The sequence below is a fragment of the Sitodiplosis mosellana genome, unplaced genomic scaffold (genome assembly GCF_009176505.1).
Source record: "Sitodiplosis mosellana isolate CC-2019 unplaced genomic scaffold, AAFC_SMos_1.0 Smas_scaffold_63, whole genome shotgun sequence".
Classification (NCBI taxonomy): Eukaryota; Metazoa; Arthropoda; class Insecta; order Diptera; family Cecidomyiidae; genus Sitodiplosis; species Sitodiplosis mosellana.
Window position 1 is genome coordinate 49497 of NW_022595305.1, and position 11051 is coordinate 60547.

Below are 11051 nucleotides of genomic sequence, written 5' to 3' on the forward strand. Positions count from 1 at the left end.
ATACTGAACGCCTAGGCTTTCATTGCTATTCTCACTTCTTTCGTGCATTCGTAGCATTGAAAGCCTAGGCGTTCAGTATTTAAAATGTATATAAAAATTATGAAAGCCTCATCGAACGACTGTAGGCTTTCATCAAAGCGTATCGCGTTCACCCGGGGTAAGTATAGAATTTGACGTTGAAGTCTTTGGCCGAACTCAAAAAACATGGCATGCAATTCGATGCACATTTTTAAGTTGAATTTCAGCGATTGACATTTGATCGGTAAGTGAGTTCAGGTCCCGTGAGTTGTGGTTAGCAAAGGAACAAAAACGTACACTCATCAATTGGAATCGAGCGTATGTGTGGAATTCAACTTGATAGAAACAAATGAAAATGTAATCGAAACTCGATTCTGTATTGTTATGCAACATGAAACAACTCATCAGAACTGAACTCACCAGAGAGCATTCAAAGGGAATGTCGGTGTTGATTTCGATCCTCATGGTAAATTTGTTTCTATTTTTTCTTTCGTTCAAGTCGTTTTATCCATTGCTATGTATTCCTTTTCTTGGTCAATTTAAAGAATGGAGAAGTCGGTCCACTTCCAATCAGGCCTAAAAAGATCATTCTAACTGTGCTTCTGTCATATTTTTCATCTTAAATTCTATCCTACTCCGCCTGATATGGTATCACAGAAGAAAGCTGACTTCGCTTCAACAAGGTACCATCGTCTGTAGCTACAAAGTTTGGATGTGTCATTTGTTGAAGTACCAGTACACCAACTCAATATGGCATATATAAATTTGGAAAAGGTAAAATTTGAGAGAAAATACGTGAACCCGAACAAAAAAAACATGACCAAAGTGACAGCTCATTTGTTTGGAACTTTTCAATTGAGTTCATTCACATTTTATACCCTGTTCAATGAGCGTTCGTACGCCAGTTAAGTTGCCTAAATAAACCAATGGAATGGATTTCAATTGTAAGAATTACAAACAGAATCAATGAGATGTTCCGTAGCTGACCATTGGAAGAATATTTCCACAATCAGCTCCTCTAGGCTGGATTCCAATGAAATTTGCTTAAATGCACCGTGAACACCTCTATCAAGAACAAAAGCGTCAACTAGAAGGATGATTGCAAATGATTGTCTCATCGATTTAAACTAAACAATTGAAACGACTAAATTGTTCAAGAAGCAAACGATTCAATTTTCGTTTTCTTCTTTACTTTCCGATTCAATATGTTTGGCTCCGATACACATAGAATTCAGAATTTGCAAGTAAAATACCACAATAATAATTCAAAACTAACTGTTGAATTGGCTGTGCGTGCACACACTTATTTTATACTCTATTTATTTCCTTATCTTTGTTGAAGTTCTTATCAAAGATTATGTAAAACGGCAATTTGTAGAAAACAAAAACATTGTTGCACGTTATTATAAAGGCAAGTGGGTATTATTTACCGTTTTAGACTTTTTCATCAAAATAAACCACATTCAGGTGATTTGTATTTACGATTTCTAGCTACCACAAAATTGGAAGTTGTCAAGAGCTAATTTAAATCGTTTTCAGTTGCCATTGCATGAAGTAGGTAAAGCTAAAGCGAATTATACATTATCTCGAAACCAATACCGTCATAACAATGCAAAGAAACTGTCAATACTTATCTGCACAGCAAAGAAGAAGCCATCGCATTGTGATGATTGAATAAATTATGCTATCAATAGGACAATATCGGAATTTTATAAACAAAGAAGAGAAATTGATGCTAAATCGATCATTTTAAATTCGCCCTTTATTATTTGCTTTAATGGTTATTCAGAAAATTGAATTTTTTTTTTCAAATTAGAAAGATAATGTGAATTTTTTATGGAAAAATTGATGAATGAAAAATATTTTAGCATAAACATTGAATTAAATCTGATTCAACATAAATTTTGTATTTGAATCGGTTTGATGCTTGGAAAATGTTATTTTGCTGCCATGATGATCAAGTCTAATAGTCTTTGATCCAACACTGTGAATAGTGTCGTTTGATTTCGATCCATTTGTAGTCCTTGTTCTGCGTTGCTTCTTTAGTTGCCAAAAAGAGTTTTTCATCGACGTAAACGGTCACTTTTCGTGCTCCAATCAATTTACCTCGTTCTTTGTTCCATAAGTCCAGATCGAGAACCGTGACAGGCTTTCGTTCAACTTCCTCCATATTTATAACACTAATGTTGCACAACTTCCGTGAACGACGAATCAAAGCGAAGATCAGATCTTGATTTGCAAACCAAACACTAAACCTCTGAAGGTTCACTAACGCATCAGCAACAGATTCCATGTTCAAATTAGGTTGAATGAGACCACATTGCAATTCTTTCAAGTTTACCAAATGCAACACACGCAAATCATCAATAAACATCACGTATGACAACTTTTCAACGGTACCCGCTACGGTTGGAGCAACTTGACAAGATCCTTGTTTGGGAGTATGAACGTATAAATGTAGCTCTTTGTATATCTCTTGTTCATGGAACTCATTCATCAAAGTACGAATTTCAACGTTTTCGTCTGTCTTCAACAAAATGCTCATGGAATCAAATTTTGCGTTGGATGTCACAATCGAGTGTCGGATGAACAGAAGTAATGTTTCATTTGCTGCAAAATGTTTAATATTCGTGTTCTGTTTGAAAAACGTAGTCAGTAGTTGCTCATCAAGTGGTGGTGGACATTTTTTATCATGTAACACGAGTTGTTCCAATTTTGGATAGTGTTGAAGCATCCAATCATATTCAGGGTGGACTTTACCATTGATATACTTAACACTAAGATGCTTCATATCTGTACAGTACTTGAGGAATCGTTCATACAAATCTTCTGTGTTGTCGCAATCTACCATTTCGATGACCTCGGCTTTGCCCAGGAATTTTTTGATGCAAGCAATTCTTTCATCGGTCAAACTGATGCGGCAGAAGTAAATTTCTTTGAGTGATTTGAATTCGTTCAATTGGGCGAAACGGAAAGAGCCTTCTTCGTGAATTCTTATGTTCTCCACGTAGTCAGCAAACCCGTTTATCTTCACATTGTTCCTACTATATTTAATAGCACCATAATAAATCCCGTCACTGCGACATAACACTTCAACTCCAGGATATGTCAATCGGAAATAATGGCCAGCTACTTGCTGCATTCTCTTACACGTTTGTCCAAATGCATGCAAATCGTCCAATGATAACCAACCGAACAGTTCTTCGAAGCAATCGACATCTAGCTTGAATATCTCTGGTTGAATCTGTAATGCCATCGCCATTTCCCGTTGATTTTCAATGTCGGACATGTTGTGGCTGGTTTGATCGATTTGAGGCTCGGCTATTTCACTCCACGATTGGTGCTCGGTATCACTATTGAAGCTTCACTGTTGCTTCACTGCTGTTTTACCTCACGATGTTTTTTTCTCTGGTCAATAAAGGAAAGAAAAGAACAGAAAAAATCAATCAGCAGCTGATTTTACCAACTATTCATTGATTTGCATTCAATATTGTCAACTAAATAAACATATTCTTATCCAAATTCGATTCTTACCTTCGGTCAATCAATGGTCAGTTTTCTCATCGCCGATCAATGCTCAACAAATCATCGACGTTGGTGCTCCTGCTATAATCTGAATGTTTGTGATAGATCAAATTACTCTCCTTGAATTATTCCTCCATAAATTCGTGACAAAACCCAATTCAATTAATTTCGGCAGCAAAATTGAGAAATAAGCTGTTAGAGTGACGTTTCACATTTGATGATATGGATGTTGAATGTTTTTTGTTCGGCTGTTGACGTATGCAAATAGTGTTGTTGCTCTAATCTAACATCTAAGCAAATGTTACAATGGACTACATCACAAAAAACATACACACACTCTCTCGCTCTCTCTTTTTCTATGTATGTGTGAAGCTATTCGGTGTGTGCATAATACATCACCATCAAACTAAAGCATTGTTCACAGTTGCACCAAAGTGACCATCGGTCCTTCTGTCATCAACTCTACAATATTTTCAGCGCACCATTTAAACTCTAATTAGAAATTGCTTAAGAATTACTCTCAGCCCAATTTAAATATGCGATAAAAGTATCGAATGCTTCATTTATTGACACTGGTGTTTATGTCTCATCGGCTGTAAATGTGCTTGTGTGCGTATTAAATGAGATGTTTATACTTTCATCTGTCAATTCTCTGTTCATTGTTGCAGGTGAATTCATGTTTTGACATTTGAATATTTCTATATATCATTGCTAGACAATTGAATTGATTCAATTCATTTTGTTTGAAAATGATAAATTTTCCTAATTCTAATTGAAAAATCTCTAAAAATTGTTCATTTAGCGTTACTTTTCTCATTGAATTACATATTTTGGTTCAACATTTCCAATTTCATTTCGTTCAAATTCATTCGGTATAGAAATCAATACTTTTGGGCCAAGAAAATATCCGATCTGACTGTTTCGATCCTCGAATTCGCGCTTAAATAGTTCATCTTGAAACCGCCTTCGATTGTGTACGATGAATTTGTCTGAAGAAAGAAAGAGAAAAGAATTTTTCGTCATTTGGGTGTAGTCTCTATCAATTGAAGCATTCTTTCGCAACTGGTTTACAGAGATGACTGAAGCGCACCGAGTGACCGAGCAACGGCCGCACGGACACTGAGTTTGCGTGCTTAAAACATGCTCAGTGCGATATTGCGCTGCAGCACAAACAAACCCACTCCATGAAGAGAGTATAAGCGCACCAACGGAGTGCGCTACACCGCACTCGTACACAACGAAGAAACAATAGAGAGGATATACAAAGAAAGAAACACAAAGAAAAGAATAAGACAATACACACTCAACTCTTTATATGTGTGTATAAACCATAATAGGCAACAGAGTTAGAGTGCGCACACATTTCTTAACAACAAAGTCAGAGTGCGCACATAAACTCATAACGAAGTGAGTGTAAACGCACAGAGCAGAAAACGACTCTCAGTTGAGTTGCTGAATACGCTACTGAGCGTGCGCTTAGTCATCTCTGCTGGTTTATTCCAGCAGGAAGATCAACCAGGTTTGTAGCAATTGGTATCATATTTCAAACATACTCTTATTCGATTCATTCTTTGCTGTTTTTTTTAAATTTCCTATTCGCATCGAATAAATCCAATCAGGCGAAAGAATGTCCATTGAATGACTCGAGCCATTGAATGAGTTTGCTTGACTCGGAATGAGTCGATTTAAATTTCTTCGGGAATGTCGGAAAATTAGATTAACGAATCACTCTCATTAGCTCCACAAATCCCAATAAGGATTTTGTTTAGGATTATGGCGTTCCATAGCCAATTTCCCGAAACGATAGCAAATTTTCTACCGATAGTCACTTCAAACAAAAATGAACTTTACCCTAAGCAATTAGGACAAACGTCATTTTAGTTCATAGTCAAGAAACCAAAGTGGTTCTGAGAAAAATGACACTTCATTTGACAGTCGACTGCTAGCGAATGGGTATTATTTACTAATTGTTTTCTTGTGTTGGGATTGCTCTGTTTGAATAGAAATTGGAAAGTGAATACTTGGGAAAAGGCTCAAATCGACGACAAAAGAGGTCTATTTGGATACATATCAAGGGTGTCGGAAACGTTTTCACTCTCGGGATTCAACTGTTTGCAGGATACAAATTTGAGGACGTCATTCATTTGGTGAGTTATTTGTAAAAAATGGCTATGTTTAGTGCAGTGTCAGCATGAACAACAATTCAGTTTGACATTTTGTATTTTTTGTTTTCAGGCTGTCGCGATAGAGAGTAAATTGTGTGAATTAGCAACCGATTACACGTTGAAACAACCAAATTGTTCAATTTAGTACGTTTTCAAGGATTGCAAAGGTCACCATTTGATTGAAAATGCAGTCAGTTTCATCAAAGTCACCAAATCGAAAGCGATCGCCTGGCATTTCGAATGATCAAGGTCCGAATCGGCTTTATTCCAAAGTCCCCAAGCAACGAGTCATTAGTCAGCTCTATGGTTCGATCAAGGGTATATACACTTATTCAACGACCGATGTGAATTTCATTTTCAACATCAATGGCCAACAGGAGTTGATTCCATCGCATAAGTGCATCCTGGCGAATCGAAGTCCAGTTTTCCGGCAAATGTTCTACGGTGAAGAATTTCTCGAGAAAAATGGCGATGTGACAATAGTCGATGCCACCATCGACGAATTTGTGCTGTTTATCCGGTCATTTTATGAAGATCGATTGGAAATCACCGAGGCAAATATCCACGGTTTGGCTTATCTGGCGGATAAATACATCGCAGCTGCGTGTGAGGAAGTTTGCAAGCATTTCCTTAATGAAATACTCGACAAGAATGAAATGCTCGACGCAATTTTTTGGGTGTTACCATTGGCCAGCCAGTACAATTACATGCCTTTGCGACAAAAATGCATCCGTAAGGTGACGATATCGGGCGTTTTGCTGATGCTATGCAGTGAATTTGTGAACTGTAGTCAAGAGGCTCTTTTGGAGATACTTCGCATCGATTTTTTTGGTCGAGAGGAGAATAAAGTGTTTGAACGGTGCATCGCTTGGGCTAAACATGCCTGTGAAAAAGAGCAACTGGATCCAGAATCACCGGAAAATTTGCGCATCCAACTTGGTGACTGTTTCAAATTGATTCGATTCCATTCGATGTCGTCCAGGGAATTTGTACAGTGTTTGAGCGTCCACGTTAAGATGTTTACCATTGATGAAATAGAGCAAATTTCGAAAGTCATCGCCGGAAGACTGCGTGCAAGTGACCTATCCAAATACTTCAGAATTCCATCAATATCGGCTCCGATTCCTCAAGTATCGGCTCCGATTCCTCAAGCATCGACCAACAAAGCGGCTGGCGTGTATGAGTGCAACACATCTCTGGCTACAATGTTCGACGACAATGCAACAACTGACGTTTTCTTCACATTTGCCGGCGCTGGAAATCAACAGCTTGCAGGACACAAGTGTGTTTTAGCGGCTAAAAGCCATACATTTGAGAAGCTTTTCATCGACCTCGACCAAACAAATAAAATTCACATCCTGGATTCGTCGCTTCAAGAGTTTTCCGTTTTTCTCAAGTCATTTTACACAAAACCATCCATTGACAATCTGACAAAGGAATTCGTTGACCAGGTGCTTGCACTGTCTGTGAAGTTTGGCGCGACTGAGTTACACTTGGAAGACTCTTTGCTTGATGCATTGAACGATGCAAATGTGTTTTGGATGCTTGAACTGTCGCAAAATTTCAAATTGGGCCATCTCTATTCGGTGAGCTGTGATCACATCAAATCCGGAGGCATTGAAATTCTCTCAACAACTGGCTTTCTGAATGCACATCGAGAAATACTGAAGATCATACCATTTCTACATGACGAAGCCACATGTGTTGACAGTCTGCTCATTTGCAATGCTTTCATGAAATGGGCCGAAGCATTCTGCGATCGAAATAACATGGACAAATCGGACGGAAATCTACGAACAGCATTTGGTGACGCATTCGAATCGATTCCATTTGTGAACATGCGCCTAATCGATTTCGCATTCTTTCAACATAAATACGATGGAATGTTCTCCAATGAAGATGTTCGCAAAATCATGAACGAATTCACGAAAAAATCATCAAACCGTGTGAACGCACATTCGACATTAGTTGAAGACAATGACAATAATTGATCGGAATTAGTTTTTAGTTTAGTTAAGACGTAGAGAAAAATAGAAAGATCAGATTTGAATAAGTATTTTCGAGACCGAAATTTCATTACAATATCGCAAAGCTAGCGAAAATGCGTGAATGAAAATCTAAGAAAAAAAATATATTATACATGAGAAGCTTTTACATATAACACAAAATGATTGTTTGAAAATAAGTCGAATATCCAATTTCTATTATCATAACAGTGTTTTGTTAAGAACATCATCGAGATTAAATAAAAACAAAGGAAATTGATACAATGAAAATCGATTATTAATTTGGAATTTTTCCATATGTTTTACGTTGAACCGACAGACATTTTTTGGTTATGACTTCATGTTTTCATTTTTTATTTTCACTCTTAACATTCATAATTTTATCTTAGCCGGCATTTTTAAATCGAAAAAGAAAATCACTTCCATGTGCTCAAACTTATGCCATTTGCCTAGGCTGCTTTATTATTGTCAAGCATACTCTTTAATCGATTTAGTTGAGTTGAAAGAAATTTAACGAAATATTTTTTCATTTTCGAACATAATTGGAGTTTCAGTTTGTTATAATGGTTTTTTCGTCGACTTCAGCTTGCCAAAAAATTTTCGCCACTTTAAGGTGACCTATATTACAATGAAATCATAATAAATTTGCATACAAAATTGTGAAACATTGGGTACTTAATTGATGAAAAAATGGTTTTACATACAATGCCAGTTAAATTAAAGAAACATTACCCTTTTGATCGGCTAATTGACGTGGTGTTTGTTTAAAATTGTTTTCTGCAAAAACATTTGCACAATTTTCGACAAGTACCCGAACTATATCCACATAACCTGGAAAGACAACAAGAGAAACTCCAAAAAAATGGATCATTCCAATGGAAATATATGAATAATTTACCATATTCAGCTGCCTTATGAAGTGGTGTCTCTTTGCCTCTGGTTTCAGCATTAACATTAGCACAATTTTCGATAAGTAATCGAACTATATCTGTATGGTCTGGAAAGATAATGAGCAGTATTTTCTGTAATAGACAACTCGATTTTTGATGGCACATTTATAAACGATTCGCCCGCCCGTTGACAGGCAGGCAAACAGACATGAACTTGAAAATAGTGACGGGCTTACACTAGTAAAAAGCTCAGATAATTTAAGATACGTTATCAACTTACCGTGCTCGGATGCAAAATGAAGTGCGGATATGCCATATTCATCTGCAGAATGCACATTAACAACCTGTTCAATAAGAGCTCGTACGCCAGTTAAGTTGCCTAAATGAACCAATGGAATAAAGAACATCTAAACTGAGTCCACTGCGAACAACGTATCTTTTACGCTAACAGCAATTCGTACACGAACATGTGCATGGAAACTAGATCACTTTAGTTGGAATGTAATTTGGGCAACCGTGTAGCATTTGTATGGCTGATTCAGCGGCATTGGTCATACAACTGCTGCTGTCACATAAAGAGTGCTAAGTAGTAGTTAATTACCTTCTACTAGACCATGTACATGCACCCTACGATGAAATGTGACTCAATGAAGACGTTCGCAAAATCATGAACGAATTCACGAAAAAATCATGGAACCGTTTGTAGAAAATATTTTCATGTGTTCAACTTATGTTATTTGCCTAGGCCGCTTTATTGCTTTAATATACACTTTTTTATAATTGAAATTTTTTCTTGATTCAATTGAATTGAAAGAAATTCGACATAAATCATGACTCATAATTGTCATCGTGTTCATCAATATTATTTCTTTTCGAACATAATTGAAATTTCAGTTTGTTTTATGGTTTTTGGTTTTCTTCAGCTTCCCGCAAGATTTTCGCCAGTTCAAAATGACCTACATTCCAACATAAAATTATAATAAATTACCAATATCTAACTACGTTGCATACAAAATTGTGAAACAATACCTGAATCATTAATGAAGAAATGGTTTTACGTACAATGTCAGTTAAAAGATTCAAATAAAAATGATGAATAAGAAATGAAGTATTTTTTTTATTCAACTCAAAGAAACATTACCTCTCTGTTCAGCTTTTTGACGAGGTGTTTGTCCAACATCGTTTTTTGCAAAAACGTTTGCACCTTTTTCGATAAGTACTCGAACTATATCCACATAGCCTGGAAAGACAATAAAAGAAATTCCAATAGAAAGAAACATTTTTAATGGAGATTCGTAATCGATTTACCAGAGGCAGCTGCCACATGAAGTGGTGTCTCTTTATATTTGGTTTCAGCATTTACATTTGCACCTTTCTCAATAAGATATCGAACTACATTCACATGGGCTGGAAAAATTATTATGAGAGAAACTCTCAAATGGAAAGGAATACTTTTAATAGAGGTGTGTCAATGATTTACCCAATATAGAGGAAGCTGCCCAATGGAGTGGTGTCTCTTTATAGTCGTCTTTAGCATTGACATTTGCACCTTTTTCAACAAGTACTCGAGCTATATCCACACGGCCTGGAAAGATAATGAACAAAACTCCAGAAGAAAGGAACATTTTGAATGTGTGAACGATGTTTTTACCAGAGGCAGCTGCCCAATAAAGTGGTGTCTCTTTATATTCGTTTTCAGCATTCACATTTGCACCATTTTTGACAAGTTCTCGAACAATTTCCACAACGCCTAGAAAGAAACTCCAATATAAATATACACTTTTGATGGAGATGTGTGAATGATCTACCCGATAAAACTGCATAATGAAGTGGTTTGCGCTTAAGTTTGTCCGTCGAATCAACTTTGGCTCCTTTCTTGATGAGCCATTTAACGACCTCCAATTGACCTGAAATAAATCAATGAAGAAGATTTAATCAATCCCTGATTTAGTGAACATAAATATCCAAGGTTACCTTTCTCTGCGGCGTTATGAAGGGCTGTCCGGCCTTTTTCGCATTTATCGTTTACTAAAAATTGAAGAAAAAATAACGGATTAATGAAGTGAATCGAAAGGAAATACAACGAATTTATCATCAATTGAATTGAGTTTTGGTTAATTTAGCTAGGATTCTTTGCTGGATCATATCGAAAATGCCTTCATACACCAAACGGTGCTTTATATATGGAATGGTAAGAATGAAAATTTAAAATTGAAATGGAACTTTAATCTTACCTCCCATTATTCCTGCCTTTGCTCTGGTTAAAAACGGACGTGCACCTTCAATTTGCTTCATGTTGAAAATTGTCAACACATAAAGGATAATTAGTTTAAATTAACTTAATTGAACGAATTGAAATGAAAGGTCAATTGATTTTTAGAACTGAAAAAAACTATTTGCAAAAATAAAATGTCGGGTAGACAAAAAATTTGAAGATTTCTAGATAT

At 36.4% G+C, this 11051-nt stretch overlaps 3 protein-coding genes across 5 annotated transcripts; 1 reads left to right on the forward strand and 2 right to left on the reverse strand.

The window, feature by feature from the left end:
• Window positions 1-1747: 1747 nt before the first annotated feature.
• On the reverse strand, window positions 1748-3871 carry LOC129570648 (uncharacterized). Its single transcript, XM_055450339.1, has 2 exons — window positions 3553-3871; window positions 1748-3426 (listed from the first exon to the last, which is right to left on the reverse strand). The coding sequence occupies exon 2, from the start codon at window positions 3305-3307 to the stop codon at window positions 1982-1984; it is 1326 nt and encodes a 441-aa protein (XP_055306314.1). The 5' UTR covers window positions 3308-3426; window positions 3553-3871; the 3' UTR covers window positions 1748-1981.
• Window positions 3872-4202: 331 nt separating this feature from the next.
• Window positions 4203-7984, forward strand: LOC129570674 (uncharacterized). Of its 2 annotated transcripts, none has more exons than XM_055450369.1 (3): window positions 4203-4415; window positions 5547-5690; window positions 5779-7984. In XM_055450369.1, exon 3 carries the CDS (start codon window positions 5894-5896, stop codon window positions 7697-7699), a length of 1806 nt encoding a protein of 601 aa, XP_055306344.1. In that variant the 5' UTR covers window positions 4203-4415; window positions 5547-5690; window positions 5779-5893; the 3' UTR covers window positions 7700-7984. The 2 variants fall into 2 exon arrangements, with proteins under 2 accessions (XP_055306344.1, XP_055306343.1); XM_055450368.1 differs by lacking the exon at window positions 4203-4415 and adding an exon at window positions 4620-5062.
• A 1371-nt stretch (window positions 7985-9355) lies between these two features.
• On the reverse strand, window positions 9356-10889 carry LOC129570675 (26S proteasome non-ATPase regulatory subunit 10-like). 2 transcript variants are annotated; one of them, XM_055450370.1, is made up of 8 exons: window positions 10839-10889; window positions 10579-10632; window positions 10413-10511; window positions 10256-10354; window positions 10085-10189; window positions 9913-10011; window positions 9746-9844; window positions 9356-9560 (listed from the first exon to the last, which is right to left on the reverse strand). In XM_055450370.1, the coding sequence occupies exons 1-8, from the start codon at window positions 10843-10845 to the stop codon at window positions 9505-9507; spliced, it is 618 nt and encodes a 205-aa protein (XP_055306345.1). In that variant the 5' UTR covers window positions 10846-10889; the 3' UTR covers window positions 9356-9504. The 2 variants fall into 2 exon arrangements, with proteins under 2 accessions (XP_055306345.1, XP_055306347.1); XM_055450372.1 differs by lacking the exon at window positions 9356-9560 and adding an exon at window positions 9592-9633.
• Between the last annotated feature and the right edge of the window lie 162 nt (window positions 10890-11051).